Raw genomic sequence first — 22,850 nt, forward strand, 5'->3', positions numbered from 1 at the left:
TATTTCGCTTATAAACAAACACAATTAGCTTATTTAACTGTAATTAAAGTCAAAAATAACAATGGTATAAATCTTAATTTACTCTTCGATTTTTGTTTATTAATCATCATTATTTTCTGTATTTTCTAAAGTACAATATTTAAAAATTAAAATAAATTTTCTAATAAAATTTTTCACTTTTTTACCGCAATTATTAAAGATATTAATTCGTGAAAATGGAACAGATTTCAATATAAAAATCATCTGGCAAATGTTGATTTTGTAGATTATATCTGTTAAATCGTTATGGATACTTACAGATTACACAGAAAATTAACAAGATATTCTAATATACAATTAAGTATTCGAGTACTTTTATCTCCATCCTCCCCAATCCACGTACATGTTACTTTCCTATACTTTTATCCAGGCTAAAGTATAAATCTCCATTACAGTTTTGGATATCTTATCTAACGGATTTAGGCAATATTGATTTACTTATATTAAATTTACGCCATATCACGTAATCTCTGCAGTATCGTAATATAAATCGAAGCGATATCAACTTAATATATGATCTGATATTTACAATCAGATATTGGAAGTTCTGTCTTAATCATATCAGAATCAATTAAAAATATATAAAATATTTAAGAATATATTTTTAATTTAAAAATTATATATATTTAAGATGTAAAGATTTATTATAATATAATTTAGCAGGCGTTAGAAGTCTAAAGATTACATTGAATTGATGGGATAAAGTAACACCACTCTTGGACGATCTGCCAAGAGAGATTGTCTCACAGAAGGACTTTTATGGAAAATTTGTCCCTATTTAGGTGTTAAACATGTGAAAAACACACGAAACTCTACGTTGATCAGGTGCGAACCCGTGACATGTGTTAGTATTCGTGTTATTTAAAGAAATACAGTTCTATATCCGCATGTATTAAGTCAGGATTTATGATTTCTTCTAATTAACTGTATGATAATTATAAAAATTAACTTATAAAATCGTTACATTATGTTACAAATAATGAGTTACTCGCAATTAACATCCTATAAATACACTATAATTCTTCTCTATTTTATAACTAAGATGTTCAACTGTAATTTTGAAATTCTAATTTTATTCCTCTTCGATTTCCAAAAAATCTAAGGATCGATAAAGCTTTATACAATCTGATTCCTTGGAAAAATAAAAACACTCTCTTAAAAATTTAATTGCATTTTAATAAGAAATTCTTTAATATATTTTTATATGCACATAAATATAATGAATATATAGGCAGAAGGATAAAGCTCATAAGCTTAATACACGGCGTAAAATATAAAATCGATAACTGTCCTCAAGATAACTTATGTCATTACTTATTTGTAGCGTAAAATATTACAATATTCACATTATTTAAGGTTATATTTTGGCTTCTATTCAGATTTCGATTTTTGTCATTCCATATGCATACAATTCCGCATCAGTTATCGATTTATCTTAAGCTTAATTCACATAAAAAAAATATATTTTCCTGATTAAACTACATAAAAAAACAAATTTCTGCCATCTTTGAATCATTTATTTCATTAATTGGGCTGCAATTTAAAAAAAATTGGACCTATAAGTGCCCACTGTCGTCCGTCCGTTTGTCTTTCCTTAATCTCGAAAAATGGAGTTAGATAGGTGAAAGATTGGGGATAAAAGGCTCCGATTAACTATATATGAACTTCCGGTACACATCGGAAATCACGTGATTTCAATTCAAAACTTTCTCCCTGAAAGCAGTTAATAGATGACTGGCACGACTTTATTGCTAACAGGAAAAGTATGATGTACAGGGGCAAGGCAATGCTAATTTGAGGTGGAGAGCATATATTTTAAATTAAATAAATTAAAAAATAAGATTAAAAAATTGCACGTTACAATAAATAATTGCTCGTTAATATTATTTTTCTATCCGAATAAATTTAATTTTCTAAATTGCATAAACGACGACGATAAATTAATTAACGAAAAAGTCAAAGACGGCGACGTAACACCAAATAATAATTATTTATATAAAATTTCCATATTTTATAGTTATTATTATCATTTTTTTATTTAAAAAGAATCTATTAATCTTTTGGAGAAGAAAAGAATGCGTATCAAACATGAAAACAACGAATTTTTAATTTCATTTTTCTTTTGTTGTTACTATTAATACGCATAGTCGAAATTGTTTAACTTTTTAATTAATTTTAACAAAAAGAACGAGCAGAAAGTAGTGAAAAAGAAGAAGAAAAAAAAAAAAACATAGATACAGGTGTGCAAAGAATAAATTTTATAAATTCAATTTTAAAGTTTAGTTGTCGTTCTTGATGCGAACAAACATCTCCTCCTCCTCCTCATCCTCCTGCTCTTCTTCTTCTTACTTCTACTTAATACAGGAATACAAAAATTAATATCTCGGTTTATATATCTGGAAAAAGAGGAATTCATTTTCAAAATCCACAATAAACAAACAAATGAAAAAACAATACGCTTGGATTGTTAGCTGCGATATTCCGAAAATTGACTTTCAAAATATATCTTTGAAAGTCAATTTTTATAAATAGAAATCATTTAAAAGATTCCAGAAGTCTCTCGATTTAAAAATAATAATAATAAAATAAAATTGACGATTAAATGTCGCTTCCTAAAATTTTCCAAGTTTATTTTTAAAAAATATTCAAATAGAATATGTATAATATATTATTTTAAGGCTAATATTTGTTTTTATGTAAAGTAAGAAACGTATTTTTGAATGTATCTTTATCGAGTACAGTGAAACCTGTCCAAAAGAGAACCTCAATAAAACGAAAACTTGTTCAAAATGATAAAGATATTCGGTACTGTTACGAGTCCGTTTTACACAGGTTTCACTGTACTTTTCTTTATATAATATTTTATATATTTTTAAAAAATTCCATATTAGTTTATTTAGTTTCAATCGGAATTTTATCGTAGGAAAACTGGCAAGAGTGAGGTAGAGAGGCTCAAATTTCAATTCGAATGACATTTATAACGTAAATTTAGATGTAATATACTTTATAAATATGATTAAAAAACCAACAAACATCAAATTCTGTCTTGAATATCCATTAAAATATCGAAAAAAATATCGAATCTCTTGTTTAGAATTGAGATTCTAATGATAATTAATGTATTTGTAGTTACAATTTACATGTTTGAATATCTTAAATTCATAATTGTCATCGTTAAAAATGTTAATTATTCATTAGAATCCGATCAATACAAAAAATAATAATAATAATAATAATAATAAAATTTATNGATTAAACTACATAAAAAAACAAATTTCTGCCATCTTTGAATCATTTATTTCATTAATTGGGCTGCAATTTAAAAAAAATTGGACCTATAAGTGCCCACTGTCGTCCGTCCGTTTGTCTTTCCTTAATCTCGAAAAATGGAGTTAGATAGGTGAAAGATTGGGGATAAAAGGCTCCGATTAACTATATATGAACTTCCGGTACACATCGGAAATCACGTGATTTCAATTCAAAACTTTCTCCCTGAAAGCAGTTAATAGATGACTGGCACGACTTTATTGCTAACAGGAAAAGTATGATGTACAGGGGCAAGGCAATGCTAATTTGAGGTGGAGAGCATATATTTTAAATTAAATAAATTAAAAAATAAGATTAAAAAATTGCACGTTACAATAAATAATTGCTCGTTAATATTATTTTTCTATCCGAATAAATTTAATTTTCTAAATTGCATAAACGACGACGATAAATTAATTAACGAAAAAGTCAAAGACGGCGACGTAACACCAAATAATAATTATTTATATAAAATTTCCATATTTTATAGTTATTATTATCATTTTTTTATTTAAAAAGAATCTATTAATCTTTTGGAGAAGAAAAGAATGCGTATCAAACATGAAAACAACGAATTTTTAATTTCATTTTTCTTTTGTTGCTACTATTAATACGCATAGTCGAAATTGTTTAACTTTTTAATTAATTTTAACAAAAAGAACGAGCAGAAAGTAGTGAAAAAGAAGAAGAAAAAAAAAAAAACATAGATACAGGTGTGCAAAGAATAAATTTTATAAATTCAATTTTAAAGTTTAGTTGTCGTTCTTGATGCGAACAAACATCTCCTCCTCCTCCTCATCCTCCTGCTCTTCTTCTTCTTACTTCTACTTAATACAGGAATACAAAAATTAATATCTCGGTTTATATATCTGGAAAAAGAGGAATTCATTTTCAAAATCCACAATAAACAAACAAATGAAAAAACAATACGCTTGGATTGTTAGCTGCGATATTCCGAAAATTGACTTTCAAAATATATCTTTGAAAGTCAATTTTTATAAATAGAAATCATTTGAAAGATTCCAGAAGTCTCTCGATTTAAAAAAAATAATAATAAAATAAAATTGACGATTAAATGTCGCTTCCTAAAATTTTCCAAGTTTATTTTTAAAAAATATTCAAATAGAATATGTATAATATATTATTTTAAGGCTAATATTTGTTTTTATGTAAAGTAAGAAACGTATTTTTGAATGTATCTTTATCGAGTACAGTGAAACCTATCCAAAAGAGAACCTCAATAAAACGAAAACTTGTTCAAAATGATAAAGATATTCGGTACTGTTACGAGTCCGTTTTACACAGGTTTCACTGTACTTTTCTTTATATAATATTTTATATATTTTTAAAAAATTCCATATTAGTTTATTTAGTTTCAATCGGAATTTTATCGTAGGAAAACTGGCAAGAGTGAGGTAGAGAGGCTCAAATTTCAATTCGAATGACATTTATAACGTAAATTTAGATGTAATATACTTTATAAATATGATTAAAAAACCAACAAACATCAAATTCTGTCTTGAATATCCATTAAAATATCGAAAAAAATATCGAATCTCTTGTTTAGAATTGAGATTCTAATGATAATTAATGTATTTGTAGTTACAATTTACATGTTTGAATATCTTAAATTCATAATTGTCATCGTTAAAAATGTTAATTATTCATTAGAATCCGATCAATACAAAAAATAATAATAATAATAATAATAAGCACAATAATTTGATATTATAGAAAAATTTAAATTGGAAATTTATATAAAAATTTAAAAATAAAATAGAAGAAAATTTTCAGCAAACTTTAAAGATTTTTATTTTATTTTGTAGTCCACTTTCGTTTGCAAACAGGCAATTTTGAGTGCTTTTTTCTGCACCTTTATCATTTATATCAGTTTGTTTCCTGTAGAAACCGTCCGAGATTCTTTCAACGCATCACAATGGCCTTCCAGTATCTCCACTTTGAATTTTATCTCTCCTTCCCCCCCTTTAAAAATAACTTCATTGATACGAGTTTTTGCATAAGTTTAGTAAGTAGGCCCTATAGAAGTTTTCACCATTCATATCTAAAAGCGAGAAAATAAATCGAAAGTTTATCGTAAATTCCAGTAATGCGGGGCGTAACAAAATTCTGGAATCATAAGCTTATTTTAGTATATATTCAAAGTGAAATCCGTGAATATTTTCAAGTTACAAATCGACATTTTGTACTTGCAGCCAGTACAAAAATTGAAAACTAATACACTGATTTTTTCACACTCCTCTTGTAAATATCTTCAGTTTATTTGTGAATCTTCGGTTTACTGTACACAGAAAGCTGTACAAGGGTAAAGTTTACTGATTATTGATCAATCAATTATCGATCAATAAAACCACCCTTTAAATCGCTACCATCTTGGAATTTAACCGCTCGATTCAACGTAATTATGAGAGAGATATCCGTAATTACGTATTATCCGGGAGACTAGTAAACAATTAGTACAAAAAACAATAAGAAAACCAAATAAATTAATATATAAATAACAAAATTTGCCATGTTTATACGATTTAAAACATAAAAATAAGTGTTCAAATACTAACTTAAACGAGGTGTTTTAGGTTAATTTTTGGTTCGAAATCCGTTAAATCGGGGTTCGTCGTATTGTATTATATTAAACTTTACACGTAATAAATGTAAAAATTGCATGAATTTTGTAAATTGAAAGATCTTCTTTTAAGAAATTCGATGAATTTTGTCTGAAAGGGAAGATACTTTTTCAATCAATTTTTGTAATAAATTAGATTAAAAAAAAGGGAGTAATATTGCAATAATATTTTATACTAAACTGCAAAAATAATAATAAGCATCTATATATTATCGACTTCTTTTTTAATAAGAGTCAAAATACTAAAATAATAATTTACAGTAAAAATTTTTTTATGACTTATCTCCGAATTTGTAAGAGATTTTACATCTTTTAAGTAAATAATAAAGAATATTGCAAAGAATTTATAATAAATAATAATAATAAAGATGAATATTTGTTAAATCAGTTTCATTTTAAATCAAATTAAAACACTATTCACTAAAAAAAACGTCATAATTTAAGACAAAATTACGGAAACAAAATTTGAATTTAGAAAAAATGGAGGCGATTTTAAATGTTAACGAATCATTTCGTTATAATAACTTAATTAATTAAGTATAATAGAATATAAATTATTTAAAATCCTCTATTTATTGGCCTACTTCAATGTAATTATGCAAGAATAATTTTGTCTGTGGACTAAGTAATTTAATTTACAGTCGAATGAAGTGGAATATTAAAGTTGTAGGAGAAATAGAGTATAAAATTCCAACTTTATAACTAAAAATCAAATATTAATTATTAAAATATATAAATTTTGATATTTTATACAATAAAAAATTGTGTTTCTTATTAAACAGTGTGAATATAATTCAACTTATGTGAAAAAAAAAAAACAGAAAAACAATAAAGGCAACCTCTAAACGCGGCCATTTTTCAGGAAGATTGTTTTTCAAATGTTTACAGAATAATCTCCGAACGACGGCCATTTTTTATGTTCCCGTCAGTGGCCGTTCTTTACAGGTTATATATATATATAATGCTTATACTTCACATAAAAAAAAATTGAGTTATAAATACCTTCAGGTTGTACGTTGACTACACGTTTAATATTTCAAAAGATAATAAAAAATTTTCTTGTAATAATAATGTAAAGCGTGTAAAATTTGCCGGTAATTTTCCGTAGTAATGTTACATTAAAGCATTTACTGTTAACTTGTTTCCGATTTAAGTTGATATATTGCAGTGTTGTGTGCCAAGAAACCAATCGATTCTTAAAGAAAAACAACTGATAAAAAGTATATTCTACTCCACGCTTTGCTACACAACTTACACTTCCAAAATATATATATAAACTTTATTATAGATTATATATTGATTTATTTCACTAAAGTTAACGTTTAACAATTATTTTATTGCTTGAAATTTAGCAATCCTTGCTAATAAAAGCTTTTAGAGTCCATTGTTAACCAAATTAATCGTAAGGAAAACTTCAGGTAAAATCTGAAATCTCGTAAACTGACAAGCCAAAACTAGCGACCCAGTGAATTTCTCTAATTACTTCGAGTTTTATGTACTGTAAACCTAATTATCTTAGATATTTTGCATTTACAAGAACATTTTATGTACTGATAATGGTTTTATACTTTTGATAATGAAATTGTTGCGTGCCGCGGCCTAAAAAATACGTAACTTTTGCAGATTTTGATATTTATCTATGAAATCTCTAAATGTGTCAGATATAATATATATAAGAATTATCTGCAAGTTTTCTAAGAATAGAGCCATAATATTAAAAAAAACTGTTGCAGATAAGTGAAGACATCATCTTCACCATCCTCAGATACTTCTTCATCAGCTCCAACTTTAAAATCATGCAAAAATAATACAGTAAAAATGTATTTTGATGTCGATAATTAGTATTAATGCATATAATAATTGTAATATAAAATCTAGAGATGTTGATGAGATAATTTACTATAACTAAAATTAATACACTGGAGTGTAATTATCGCTGTAGAGATTTAAAGCGAATTAAATACCGTTTATATTAATAAATAGGAATGAGAAAACAGTTTAATTTTGTTGGAAACACGTCAAACTACCGAAGAGATCAAAAATTGAAAATCTGATCGATAGTCAGAGATAAGCTTTCACTCCACAATTGAATTGAGTCGCCGCTTTGATCCATTTATCCCTATCTTCCCATCCAATCCAAGCTGTCAACAGAAGGGACACGTGTCTCAATTCTATTCTCTCATCCATCAACACATTGTCCACAGTAACTCAGCATGTTCCACTTCGATTAAACTGACAGATTGGCTTAAAAAATGCGACAGAAACACGCCGGTTTTCCGTTTTCTCGACCTCTTCTTTACTCATGCAAAGGCATCTTTGGTCTATCGCCTGTAAAAACGACATTTTTTTTTAACAATATGTAACATTAATAAGCGTTATTTTGCTAAATATTGATGCCTTTTGGGAATGTTTCGCCTTAGATATCGAATCTGTTCCGCTTTAATTCTTTATTGTAGCTGCGGGTAGATAGATAAATGAGCTCTCCGCCGTGTACCGAACAATGTTCGATAGTTTAAAATTGCCTTAAGTGATATTTAGTTTCGTGTAAACTGTTAAATTTATAAATTTCTCTGTAAGGGACGGCTATTTTCGTTCCGCTAATCACTTTAAAAACGAATTTTTTATACCCAGACAATGGCTTCAATGTGAAATTATGGCATAGCATTTCATATAATTATTCAACTGTTTATTAAATGCATTACAGAATACACACATTCTGTTCACATTATGAAAGAATCACGTAAAAGTCTAACTTTAATTAAATAAGAATTTCAATAGTAACCTTATACATTTAACAGTCAAAATCTCCATTAATAAAGATCTAATGCTAATTTTTTTTCTAATTATTTTACCAGTTAATTGCCAGCAAATGCAAATTAGTTTATTATTAATTGAATTAGAAAATTTACAGGAAAAATATACTTTACTCATTTTCTTCACTGTTCGGGAATTAAACACTGCAATTACAACGCTAATAAAACAAATAAAAATTAACGAATTAAGTTTGTTTGGATAAATTGTTTAACTAGATAATTAACTTTTGTTTTTCTAACTTGATTAATATCTTGGGAACACTCTATCAATCAAATTCTGCAAACAAACAATGTTTGTGCTTGTGTGTATGTGTTGTGTACGTATTGTGTGTGTTGTGTGTGAAAATATACACCTGTGTATTTGTAAGACAATCAGAGACAGAAATTAATATCTCACTTAAAAGTGTGACGCCGACCAAAAGGGTAAACATAATTCTGACAGCTGAAGTGGACATCTTTGTAAGCATAATTTATAATTCGCGTCTTACATATACCTAAGACATTTTTCTTTACTTTCGAGGCGACAGAATATAATTAAAAGCGAAAAGTTTAACGTAAAAGAATGTATGGAACTACTTTCCATTCAAAAAGAGTTGAGCAGTTTAAAACTCAATATGGAAAATTGAGGCAACATCCGATAATGGAAGTTTTTGCTTGCTACAAATACACACATTATAAAAGTGTACTTCGCCAAATTGCACTTGAACGTGACATCACGCAGCCCATCAAAACACCAAAGACATTAGAATGTTTCTAGTCCAACAATCTTCCACGACGTGATGTATAAAAAATACTTTCATTTTACGTGACAAAATAATAAAAAAAAAAGATTGTTTGATCTTTTTAAATGTTTATTTAATCAATAAAAGACGTTTGACTCGACAGTATTCTAGAAAATACAACCGCACCTAACTGTAGCGTATGTATGTTTTCGTCAACTGACCGCTAAAAATTGCAATTTTTCGCGTGTCAAACGATGAGAAAAGAGTAAACACCGTTCAACGACGAAATGTCAGTTTTTTTTTATGGTGTCGAGTTGTGGAAGGTGATATTTCCTGATGCTGTCATGCTTAGGTAAGTGAAAGTTTCATTAAAAAATAGAGTGTATTCCAGTTTTAATCAATTTAAAACCTTATAAAAAAAAAAAGAGTTCATCTAAAAATAATTCAGAGAGAAAAATACAAAAATAAAATAATCTAGATCTGGCATTTTATGAATTATTTATATATTTAAGATTTAAATTTATTGCAAAATTGTGTCCATAATCATTTACTTTTAAATTTGTAAACCTGAAAATAATATTTTTTCTAACAGCAAAACTGTTTTTTTGTTGTCAATGTGCATAAAATTAAGTCCAATAATTATGTTAAATTATTATTATCTTGTAATATTTTAATTAAATAAAGAGATTTTCAATGAAGAAGAACAAGTAATACGACTTTTTATAGGTAATTAAAGTATAATAAAAATATCTCCAGGATTTCATATTATTTCTACTAATTAAATATGAGTCTGCATCTTTTATTTGGGTTATTTATTATTTTAGGTTAGGTTAGGTTATTATTATTTATATTTACTGTTTATAACTTCATAAATATTAGTCCAACAATGAATATAAATACTTGTGCATATGAAAAAGTATAAAAACAATCTTCCATTTGAATTTTAGAAAAACAACTGTTTTACTATAAATAATTACATACTTTAATATAGTTGTTATATGTGTTTGTTATGTTAAGATTAATATTAGAAAATAGTCAATTGTTTTTCTGACAAAAAAAAAGTTAATATATTAATAAAACTGACATCATTTGCAATGACCTCATGAATCTATATTAAATGTATTTCTATTAAGCATTGAGTTAAAGAGCTAAGTAAATATTTTGAAACAAATGTTAATGTACTTTGGAAAAACTTTTTGGTATCAATAAATTACACGATATAAAACTTATTTATTTGTTGTTTATTTATATAATTTCACTTCTTTTATATAAACTATAAATATGAAACATTTGATAACAAGTGCATTCACTGTGTCAAAATAAAGTTATTTTCATTAAATTAATAATAAAAAAAATATATTTACATAAGAAAGTCTGTTTATGTTCTTTCTTAATTATTTTATATTTACATGCATATTATATTTTTGTATGTTTACTTTAAAGAAACCAAAAATAGTTACATATTTTTAAGAACTTTTCTGTTCTTTACTAATGTGTTGACTGGGCAAAGTCTTCCCTCGCCATTGCCTTATTCCTCTGTTCTTGGAGCCTAATGGTGTAGCATCCTTTTTTATTGGAGGGCAGAATGGCATTTTTGTTTTTGCTGAAGATGGACTGGTTAGCGGAGGAAGTGGAGGAGCTGATCCATATTTAGATAGGATGCTAATTCGTGCTTTTATTTCAGATGATTTTAAGTCTTCCGGAGAATATTTTGTTTCTACAATTGCTGATGAGTTGTCTGTATCATCTTTAGATTTTTTCAAAGGAGGACTATATATTGGAGTTTTTAAACACAAAGGACTATATACAGGATATAGTTTACGTTTAATAGGAATATTTGATTTTTTTATATTAATTAAGGGTGATATGTCTTTTTGAAACTTCATGAAAGGAGATATATTTGCTGGGGGTGCTATAACTGGACTGAATAGCTGATTGAGCTGAAAATTTGCTAGTTGATCTTGTGCTTGTTTTACGAAATTATTAACATCCTAAAAAATACAGAGTAATATACATAAATATTTCATTTTATTTAATAAATAATTAAATATTCATGTTAAAAGTTAATTTAAGTTAAAAATGAGCTTTATAAAATTTGATTAAAATACTTGTATTGACGTCTTTAAATGATGCATAGCTTCTTTCATTATTGGACTTCTTGGACAAGTAGAAAATAATGATAATTCAGTAGCCATAGCAGTAGAAATTTGATGACCATCTTTGCAAATGTTAGAAAGATTGCTAGCAGCTACAAATTGTCCAGGTAATAACATATCCTCTAAACCAAAAGCCTATAAAATTTTTATTTTATTTTATGCTTGTAATTTATTTTATCTATAAAGCTGAATATTTTCAAAAATACTTACATCAACACCTTTAGGAAATTTTATTGCAAGAAAGCAGAATTCATCATCACCCAGATAAACAATCTGTTGTAAACTATTTTCATTGGAAACTACTGAAACAACTATACCCACAACATCAAATTCTTGAAAATCAGATTTACTGTTTATTTCTGAAAACTTGGTTACCTTAACAAATAATAAATAATATATTATCATTTTTATCATATGTATTAATGAGGTGAAAATAATATTTAAGAATTAAGACTGTAAAATGAAATTAAAAAACTACCTAAATTAAAGGAAGAGTATAAAACAAATATTTTATTGATAATGATATGTAATGAGCAATTATTTATTGTGACATTGTCACAATGCCAGCCAGCTACAATTTTTAATCATCTTTTAATTTAAAAAAATTACACGACTTCTGGTCCAAACCAAAGGTTTGTATATAGTTAATTTGGGTCTCCGGGTCCTAAGCTTTCCATATCTGGTGTCAATTTCAGGTATGTTTCACCCTGTACATCACTTTTCTGATAACAATTAAGTTATACCAGTCAGCTATCTACCTCCATTCTGGAAAAAAATTTGAATTGAAATCATGTAACTTACAGTTTAAACTGGAAATTCATATATAATTAATTGGGATCTCTGGCTTCTAAGACTTCCATATATGCTCTCAATTTTCATCTATCTAACTTTATTCTTGAGATTAACAAAGAACAGACAGATGAATGACAGTGGAAATGTATAGGTTTGCAATTTGAAAATTGCAACCTAATAAAGATATCATTAACAACAAAATATATTAGTCTAGGGAATGGGATCCTTAGAAACCTTACGAATTTTTCATGGGCAGTCTGTCTCAGATGTCAATTCCCATGCATCACTATCCATCCACCCCCATTATGGGTATGATTAGAAAGCTCCTTTAGTACCCAGAGAGTAAAGAGTTAAAAAAAATATATAAATAAATAAATATATTTTAGAATTTCCACTATAAAAGCAATGTTTTTCATATGACACTTTCATAAATTCAAAAGAAAATACATCATCTGAGATAAAAGTAACTTAAGAGAAAAATGTATTCAAAATGAAAAAACTGTTATCATCTCAATAAGTAAAAGATTTGATCAATATAAACTCATTTATTAAGGAAGTAGCAGTACCCAGCCACGTGTTGCTGTGGCTCGAAATGTATCTATTATAAATGTATAACTACAGAAGGAATTTCGAAAAATCCCTTCTTAGTGTACATTCTCTTGATGCACCCTATTAAAACGCAATTAAAAACACAAAAAACCATGTCTAAAACAGAATAATGGAAGACCAGTTCTTCATGGTAAGCCTTAATTTTGTCCCTCACCCCCATGGGGGAATTTTGACATCTATATAATATAAAAACATGTGTGTATTCAAATGCAATATTGTGTCAAAATTTCAAAGCAATTGGTTAAGAACTTTTGGAGATTTAAGATTGTGAACAAACGAACATTTACATTTTTATTTATATAGATTATCGGCTTTGACTATAAAAATAAAACCACCAAGTATTCAGAGAGAAACAAACAAACATTATTGCTTAGCTTGATAAATTTTTTAATGTAACACATTTTATGCATGACTATGAGTTTTACTATGAACATGTTTTGAATTTATTAAGATTACAATTCAATTTATAAAATAGAATTAAAACTGAAAAATAAAACATACTTAATTCAATTGTTTGAATAGGAATAAAATTATTATGCAATAAAATAATAATAAAGGTTCACAACTGAGCTGAAAGTATTTATTGCATTAAATAAACAAAAGATATTTCTTTTCATTCATATTTATTAAAGATGTTTACACTATTGAATTTTCATGTATAAAAATATGTCTAACATTTATTTAATTTAGATATTTTTTAGAAATAAATGTATAGCTCATTAGGGTAGAATGTAAGGTGGTGTTCAATAAAATTTCATACATTATCTTAAGAAAATTAATATTTGATACATTTTCAGGGTCATTATGTTTGTGAGTTGCAATTAAATATATTTATTGCATCATCCTTCTTAAAACTAAACAATTTTCTTTAACTGAAAAAACTTAATTTTCCATTAATTGAAAAATTGGGCTGCAATTTGAAGAAATTGTATATCTATAAATTCCTATTGTCGTCTGTCCACCTTTCTTTAATCTCACTAATGGAGTTAGATAGATGAAAGATGAGACAACATATGAAAACCTTAGGGGCAGGATGCCCGATTAACTATATACAGCCGACCCCCATAACACTGTTGATAATTCCGTTTTATATGAATTCCATGTTGTACGAGTCACTTAGATTTTACAAATACATGTGCCAGGCTGTGAATGGCTCACATATTTGTAAAATCTAAGTGACTCATACAACATGGAATTCATATAAAACGGAATTATCAACAGTGTTATGGGGGTCAACTGTACTATATACAAACTTCTGGTGAAAACCAGAAGTCATGTTAATTCAATTCAAAACTTCTCCTGAGTGGGCATGACTGGCACAATTCTACTGTTAAAGTAAAAGTATGATGTACAGGGGCAAGCCACTACTAATTTGAGGTGGAAAGCATATATTTTAAATTAAATAAATTTAAAATATGATTAAAAACAGCAGCCTGACATTGTGATGATGTCACAATAAATAATTGCTTGTTTTATATTCTGCATTTCAAACAGAACACAAATCTTTTTATGGATAATTTTCATGAAAATTTTAATATAAATATATTTCAATAAATTTAAATTAAATCTAAATATCTAATGTTTTTACTTCTCTAAAAGTTTACAAATTCATCTATCCAACTAAACATATTTTAAATATTAATGGAATCAATATTTTTTACCTTCCATGCTTTCTTGGAAAGCCATGAATTAAATTTAACATTTACTAAAATTTATGATGATGATTTCACTTTAAGATAACAACTCACCTTTCTGGGAATATAAAGAGATTTTATTATATCAGAACTATTTTTTATTTCTTCATAATCAGTTAATTTTGTGCTGTTTAACTGAATTTGCCTTTTCCAATTTCTGAAAAACAATTTGATGTTATAAATTTATTTAAATTAAAAGAATTTAAAAAATTTTAATTTTTATTTAAATAGTTATTTACTTTATTTACTATTTTTCAAAATAGTAAGCTCAACACTATTTTTTATTCAAGAAACTTATTATCAATCAGATAAAATTTTAAAAATTTGTAAATTTCTCTACTTGTACTTAGTTTTATATTTGTTTTTATATTTCTACTTTAAAACTTTAAGCCTTCTCTTTTACATTCTCTTTATAAATGTTGAATAATGTAGAAATATATAAATCTGGTTTGCTTTAATTAGCTTGTGGATACTATCTCTCATTTTTTTCTATGTAACCAGAGATTTTTTCACCAATTATCTATAAATAAATCTCTCTTTTTATCTTTAATTTTATACTGAATAAGATTTAAATTATCTATAGTTCTATTTATTCATTAAAATATACTTTCATTAAATAAGACAAAAAATTATCACATGCTATGGATTCAAGTATGAATCACATTCAGAAAAGCCAAAAAACAGAAGAGAATAATCAAGTGATTCCCAAGTTGGAATCAGAAAGCATCCAAAACAAATATGTATTAACAAGACCTCAGTTTGTTGAACTACATTTGAAAACCAAACTAGATCAAGAAGCAAATACATTGGTCTATTTCTAAGGGAAAATAGAACGTAAAGTTCATATGAATATAATTAAATTAAAGAACAAGATCAATAAAGGTAATAATAAAATAAAATTGTAGAATCTATCTACCTTCTCAGCAATGCTATATATTTATAATAATAAATCACACACACCTGAATTTTTTGCCGAGTTATTTTTGTTTATTCCAAACGTTTTCGGCCAATTCATATAGGCCATCTTCAGGTTTTAATAGTTTTCGTTGTAATGGAATCATTCGTTCGAAATTCGTTTGAATTTGAACTTATTACAACTTTTATGTATAATAAATAAATTAAACTAAATATATGATAAAATGTAATCTAAAAATCGCGTTTCAATTTAACAATAAAAATAAAAGAAAAATTATAACTTTGAGTTTGAAATACTAAAAACTCCAGAAAATGCAAATGTTTATGGATTATTAAAACCCATATTTTTCTCAATTTTATATTTCCAAGCCGTTGGTAATGCTTTTGCATCTTTTGCATTTAGGCATCTGTCCCTCATCTTACTTCTGTAAATCTCTATTTTCTCCATTTCCATTGCGATGGAAGGTGAGTGTCCCGTCCTAACAATCTTGGCTTCATCCCATTTGACTACTGATCCGTCTGCCTGTGCCATACTTGCTAATATCGTACTATTCAGTTTTTTATTTATACTATATTTGTGCTCCTTTAGTCGTACTTTCAGGTTTCTTCTGGTTACTCCGATATACTCTTTCTCAATACCTAATTGTTGGTTCTCAAAGGGTATACTGTATACACCCGGTTGGTCTTCTAAATTAATTTTGTCCTTGTCGTTTCTTAATAATCTATAAATATTGGGTGCTCTTTTATATATTATCCTTGCATTTTTGTATTTTCCTAATTCCTTCACCACCTTCTTCGTTTGTTCATTGTATGTGAACTTATTGAATGTAGTATTGTTGTTATGGTTTGGATTCGTAGCTTTTTGTTTACCGTAGCTTTTTACAAGGCCTATGATTGTGGACTTTCTGTATCCTAAAGTCCTTGCTATCTGTTGAATTCTATTAATTTCTTTATCCCTGTCTTGTACATTGGTGCAGTACAGGAAGGCCCTTTTGATCAGTGCCTTAAACGCAGATAATTTATATTTATATGGGTCTTTTGACCATGCCGGTATGTATAAAGGAGCGTGTGTTGGTTTTAAATATACGTTCGTTTGTATGTTTCCTAATTTGAATTCCATGTTAATATCCAAGAAATGGATGTNAAGGATAATATATAAAAGAGCACCCAATATTTATAGATTATTAAGAAACGACAAGGACAAAATTAATTTAGAAGACCAACCGGGTGTATACAGTATACCCTTTGAGAACCAACAATTAGGTATTGAGAAAGAGTATATCGGAGTAACCAGAAGAAACCTGAAAGTACGACTAAAGGAGCACAAATATAGTATAAATAAAAAACTGAATAGTACGATATTAGCAAGTATGGCACAGGCAGACGGATCAGTAGTCAAATGGGATGAAGCCAAGATTGTTAGGACGGGACACTCACCTTCCATCGCAATGGAAATGGAGAAAATAGAGATTTACAGAAGTAAGATGAGGGACAGATGCCTAAATGCAAAAGATGCAAAAGCATTACCAACGGCTTGGAAATATAAAATTGAGAAAAATATGGGTTTTAATAATCCATAAACATTTTCATGTTCTGGAGTTTTTAGTATTTCAAACTCAAAGTTATAAATTTTCTTTTATTTTATTGTTAAATTGAAACGCGATTTTTAGATTACATTTTATCATATATTTAGTTTAATTTATTTATTATACATAAAAGTTGTAATAAGTTCAAATTCAAACGAATTTCGAACGAATGATTCCATTACAACGAAAACTATTAAAACCTGAAGATGGCCTATATGAATTGGCCGAAAACGTTTGGAATAAACAAAAATAACTCGGCAAAAAATTCAGGTGTGTGTGATTTATTATTATAAATAAAATTGTAGAATTTACAAGTTACATATGTATCAATTTGAATGATACATAGGTAATTGATATATATATGGGTAGCAAGTCCTCATTTAATGTCATTTTGTTATAATATCATGAAGGAAAGATACAAGTACATTTATAATCATTTACAATTATTGTTGTCAAATTTTTTTTATAAACAGTAAAATTGATTCTACAACAAAGAAAATAAATGCTGGAGGTTGCAAACATAATCCAATTAGAATAATATCAACAAAATAAAATCATGTTTACATTAGCTTAAAGTAAAATTAATTTTGTTTTACATTATTTTCACTTAATGTTACAGTTTCCAAGAACCTATCAATGTTGTTAAATGAGAATTTGCTGTATATAATTATATGTTATATAGATTATATATGAAACTTGAAACTTAAATGAAACTTTTTTTGATGTAAACATCAGCAGTTTTTCTGGCATTACAGTAAAATATTTTGAAAGATGATAAATCAGCTTTCTAATTTATCACAACTTATTCAAAATAATTATTTATTAAATACTAAAAACTAATTCTGAACAGAAAGCAACATGTGACCAACATAATCATATTTTTAAGAAAATTATTAAATTCTTTTCTTTGATTTTGCATAGCAGAAACCTATTTCATTATTCCCAGTTTTTATGACTGTATATATTTTCTATCATGACTATGAAATATTATATCAAAGCACCATATTTTTTATTGGTTATCTCAGAGTATGAAATTATACAGTTTAAACTGTATTTCCAATAGTATAATCTCAATTTATTGCATTAAATCTACGAGAAATAAAATAAATCACCAAACGATCGCCTTAATATTGGGCTATAATATGGCTAATTAAATGATTAGTATAAAGTAATTTGACATTAGAGGTAGATTTTATACTAATCATTTAATTAGCCATATTAATTACTTTATACTAATCATTTAATTAGCCATATTATAGCCCAATATTAAGGCGATTGTTTGGTGATTTATTGTATATTTCTTGGGCTTTGAGTTGTTATTATTTATATATATATATATACCTTGCCGGGTATTACGTTAACTGGCTGAGTGCCGTTGGGGTCGTGGGTGATGAAGTCGTCCCCAGTCAGTGATGTATTTAACCAAGTAAAGTTATATTTAATCTAATATACTTCTGGAAGCGAAGACTCGCTCGGGGTCTTGGTGGCATAACTGGCAAGCGCACAGCACTGCAAGCGGAGGTTGCAGGTTCAAGCCCCGTCCCAGGCCAGTTCTTTTATTCCAGAAGGTTCTAAATTTATTTAATAATTTATTTATTTAATTTGTAATTATTAATTTACTTAAGAGATGGCACCTAACATCTACCTCTAATGTCAAATTACTTTATACTAATCATTTAATTAGCCATATTATAGCCCGATATTAAGGCGATCATTTGGTGATTTATTGTATATTTCTCAGGCTTTGAGTTGAGAAATAAATCACTAGGTTTATTATGATGATTTGCTTAAAAACAATTTCAGAAACTAATTATGATGGCCATAAAAATGGATGGTAATATACACTGCTTTGATGTTAAAATAAAATTGCTGAACTAATTTAAAAAATATAAATATAATGCCTACCGCTTAGTACCAGGAATTAAATTAAATATCCTTAGTAATTTTCCTTCTGTTAACATTTGTAGAGATTTTTCTGATGGAGACCACACAGTTAATATACAGGCAGCTAAAATAAGCAAAAACAATAATAAAATTAATTATCTTTTAAATCTATAAAAAATTAATAACAAAACACAGGATATGTTCAAATAAGCAAATGAAGTTTGAGGAAAATTAAAGTAATCATTGAAAAATTTGCAGTAGAAAAATAATATTACAGCAATAGCCTCAAAAACATTACAACAAAATGGAGTAGCATCTCAACTAAGACTATGGACAAAAATTCACCAAGTTGCAGAGAGATCCTGTGTTTTAAAAGTGAAATTGAAACATTCAATATCTGAATGCTAGGTTAAAACAAATTAAGCATGTATAGACATTATGAATGTAAGACATAGTGCATTGGGTGATCATACTACAGGTTTCCAGTAAAGAAGGATAGTGGGGAAGCAATATTTACTTTATTTCTGTTATGTCATTGCCTACTTACATGAGTATGCACATGTAATAGAAGTTTGTTAGTCTTGGTTACCAAACCACAGTTTTGATTTTAATGAAAAAATGAAACAGAGCTTTAAAAAGAACCAAAGAAGAAACTACATTTTTATTTCTAAACTCTTTTCAACACTATTTATTAGATAAAATTTCTTATCAACTTGAATTAAAATAAAATATTCATTTGTTTCTGCATGGAAAATTTGCATATTAATAAACTGCATTTAAAATGTTTTTCTGAATTGTGTGAGGCTCTGGACAGGTCCGAACCCTCACTAAAATTCACACTAAAATAATTGTTATAAAGAAAATAATATAGTAGTTAGAGATAGATTTTTATTTTATGAAAACGCGACGCTAACTTTTAAACAATAGAAGAATGTAAGTCTGTCGACCATTTCCAGTTGGAGATCAAATTAAACTTCGATTTTGACCTCTCCCGCGCCCTTGAAAGGTTTCGAATTGTCATCAGGTGACGAGGAGAGACCAATCGGAAAGGGGAAATCTGAGAGAAAACAGATAAAACCCCAGAAATTCGAAGACGCGACGGCTTCTTCTCCCGAAAGTTTCAAGTGACGGATCTGTTGTTGTGTGTGTGTCTCGCATCCATCTTTGTCTCCATCTCCCGACCTCGGATCGACATCTTTCCATCAACGGAAGTCAACTGCATCGTCCCGGAGTCATCAGACGTGATGGAATGGTTCATTCGCGAACAAGGGACACTCCTTCAAAATGGGACTATCTTGGAAAGGAGAGGAAGACCCAGAGGCCGCAACCGCCGCAGAACTTCCAAGATCGTGGAAATCTTGTAAGCTTCTTTTGTGTTTAATAAACGGTTGTGTTGTTTGTAAATGAAGCATCTATCTCTGACTCAACTGATTCCACATGTCGTTGATTGTTACCGCTCGGCAATCCAAACAGCAAGGGAGACGATGACGATATATATCACATATTATCGTTCATCGAGTTTTTTATTTCTCCCCTCATCAGCCCCCACAATTGTCTTGATTGAGTAGTTAGATAGAAATCTTATTGTCCTTTTACACATATTTTCCTTTATTTTTCATACTTTTTGTAGATATATTTCAATGTTAACATTTTTTATTTTATAATAAATTTTAAAATGTTATAAAAATATAGTTGCATTTTCAAAAAGAAATAAAATAATGAAAAAGTCTGTCAAAAAACTCTAAAAGAATTTTGGCAAAAAAATTGGCACATTTCTTAAATAACTTTTTAGAAAACATTGCACAACAATTATCATCGTAAAGATTTTGTTTTTGGATATTAAACCATTAATGTTCCAACACTAAAAATAAGTCATCATGGCATGGATGACACTTGTCTTGTTTGACTTCATTTTTATTTCCATTAATCAATGTATTACATCAAATTAATAACTATATATATTGTCTTATGAAGATAATAAGTGCTTAAATTGAAGAGTTCTTTTAACTAAAAAATTTTAAGTTGATTTATTAGTTTAGTGTTTTGTGACAAATTATACAGTAGGCCTATTAAATTATTTTTATAATTAAATCTGAATTTTCCAAACTAGAGTCGATTCTGTTTAATTGAGCCACTGGTTAATCGGGGCAGCCACTTTATTAGGCCAAACCTGAATGGAAACCAAACTAATAAATTAATACATAATTTAATTACTTAATTCGGACAGTAACAGAAAAATAATTTAGCAAGTTTTGATATATTTTAGAGATCTTCCGAAAATATATTGACACTATGTAGTACACTAATGTCATATAGGCCTAACAATTGGCAGAGACAAAGCGATTTTGTATTTTGCTCAGGCAGTTCAGTTTTTCAAGAGGGGGTCACCATAGTGGGATGTATCACACGGGAATCTTATCTGAGATGGACCTGAATGCAAGCTACTGACCCTGCTCCAGATTGGACCAGACGATCCCTCTAAAAGCAAAGGGACAAAGATCCCTGGACAATTTTTCAAGGTCTCTCGACTGAGTTGAAGATAGCTAGTTTCCTTGGAAGGTATTGTGTGCATGATTATGTCTAAATTTGAACAGCAGCCATTCAATCATTGAGACCAGCATCCGGAGCTGGCGGATTCTATGGACGCTCCTGCCAAAGTGGCCCATCTCCAAGTAAAGGAAATTGTGCTCAAAGAAAGACCCTAAAGTGATTTTTGGACAATCCGTTTTAGTTATAACATGTTCTAACTAAAAAGAGAGAAAAGAAAAATCATTTGATCAGGAATGAATCGAACGGTCAACCCTTGCATATGTCACTACTAATACTGTATTTGGTAATACTATTGTCGTGAGTCTGGCAAATTTATAGTTCAAATATTTTCTGTATTTTGATTTAATAAAGCATTAAAATAGGAACCTAATTATTACTTTTTACTTATTTATTTATTTACCTATGTATTACATATTTTATTTTAGAATTTATTATTAGTTTGTTTAATTGGGGAGTCCGCTTAATTGGGCCAAAATAGATTAGTCTTAATGTGTCCCAATTAAGCAGAATCAACTGTCTGTAGCAGGGATGGCCAACAGTTTTTGCCCTGAGCCAAATTGGAAAGAAAACTTTTTCCATGGGCTGAACCAGAGGCTACCCTAGGAAGATTTTGAGGTGGTGCGAGATCTCATTGCAGTGTCACCCCATAGAGACTAAATTGTATAAATACATAGAGATTACAGATACATTTTTCACATTATCATCTTTATCAACATTCTACGCTGTACTTAAGAGATTTGTAATGGAGGGTTAACTCTAAACGCACAGTGAGTTGTTGACCGTTTTTTTTTTCTTTCTTTTTTTAAACATCAGAGTTTTTCATTGAGCTATTCAGACTTCAGTACCTAATATCGAAAGATTGATCTCAGGCCACATAAATTCATTAGATGGGCCGGATCTGGCCTGCGGGCCATATGTTGGCCATGCCTGGTCTATAGTAATGTGACCAATCATCCTCATTTTGTAAGTTCTCGAAAAGTGTCCTCCTACATGTCCTCCTTTTTGTTATTTGAAGGCTAATCTGTAAATCTCTGTATTTGATCAATGCTGAACCAATCCATTGCATGTGATGTGATATGACATGTTTGTATTTAACATGACGAGTCATCAAGGCTCTATACAATGCAACGAGATGCAATTATG

General features: G+C 28.3%; 1 protein-coding gene across 1 annotated transcript; it reads right to left on the minus strand.

Annotated features, from left to right (window-relative positions):
• Positions 1–10,766: 10,766 nt before the first annotated feature.
• Positions 10,767–22,667, minus strand: LOC111637284 (breast cancer type 2 susceptibility protein homolog). Its single transcript, XM_023382757.1, has 6 exons — positions 22,553–22,667; positions 19,179–19,281; positions 14,827–14,929; positions 11,888–12,052; positions 11,630–11,812; positions 10,767–11,512 (listed from the first exon to the last, which is right to left on the minus strand). Exons 1-6 carry the CDS (start codon positions 22,665–22,667, stop codon positions 10,988–10,990), a joined length of 1,194 nt encoding a protein of 397 aa, XP_023238525.1. The 3' UTR covers positions 10,767–10,987.
• Positions 22,668–22,850: the final 183 nt, after the last annotated feature.

Source organism: Centruroides sculpturatus, unplaced genomic scaffold, assembly GCF_000671375.1.
Source record: "Centruroides sculpturatus isolate CEXI.00-Female unplaced genomic scaffold, Cexi_2.0 scaffold1004, whole genome shotgun sequence".
Classification (NCBI taxonomy): Eukaryota; Metazoa; Arthropoda; class Arachnida; order Scorpiones; family Buthidae; genus Centruroides; species Centruroides sculpturatus.

Coding starts and splice junctions, on each gene's coding strand:
- LOC111637284 (XM_023382757.1), bottom strand. CDS start 22,667: ATGAGGATGATTGGTCACATTACTATAGACCAGGCATGGCCAACATAT. Junction 12,053..14,826: donor CTCTTTATATTCCCAGAAAG/GTGAGTTGTTAT, acceptor TTATTTGTTAAG/GTAACCAAGTTTTCAGAAAT. Junction 11,813..11,887: donor AATTTCCTAAAGGTGTTGAT/GTAAGTATTTTT, acceptor AAAATTTTATAG/GCTTTTGGTTTAGAGGATAT.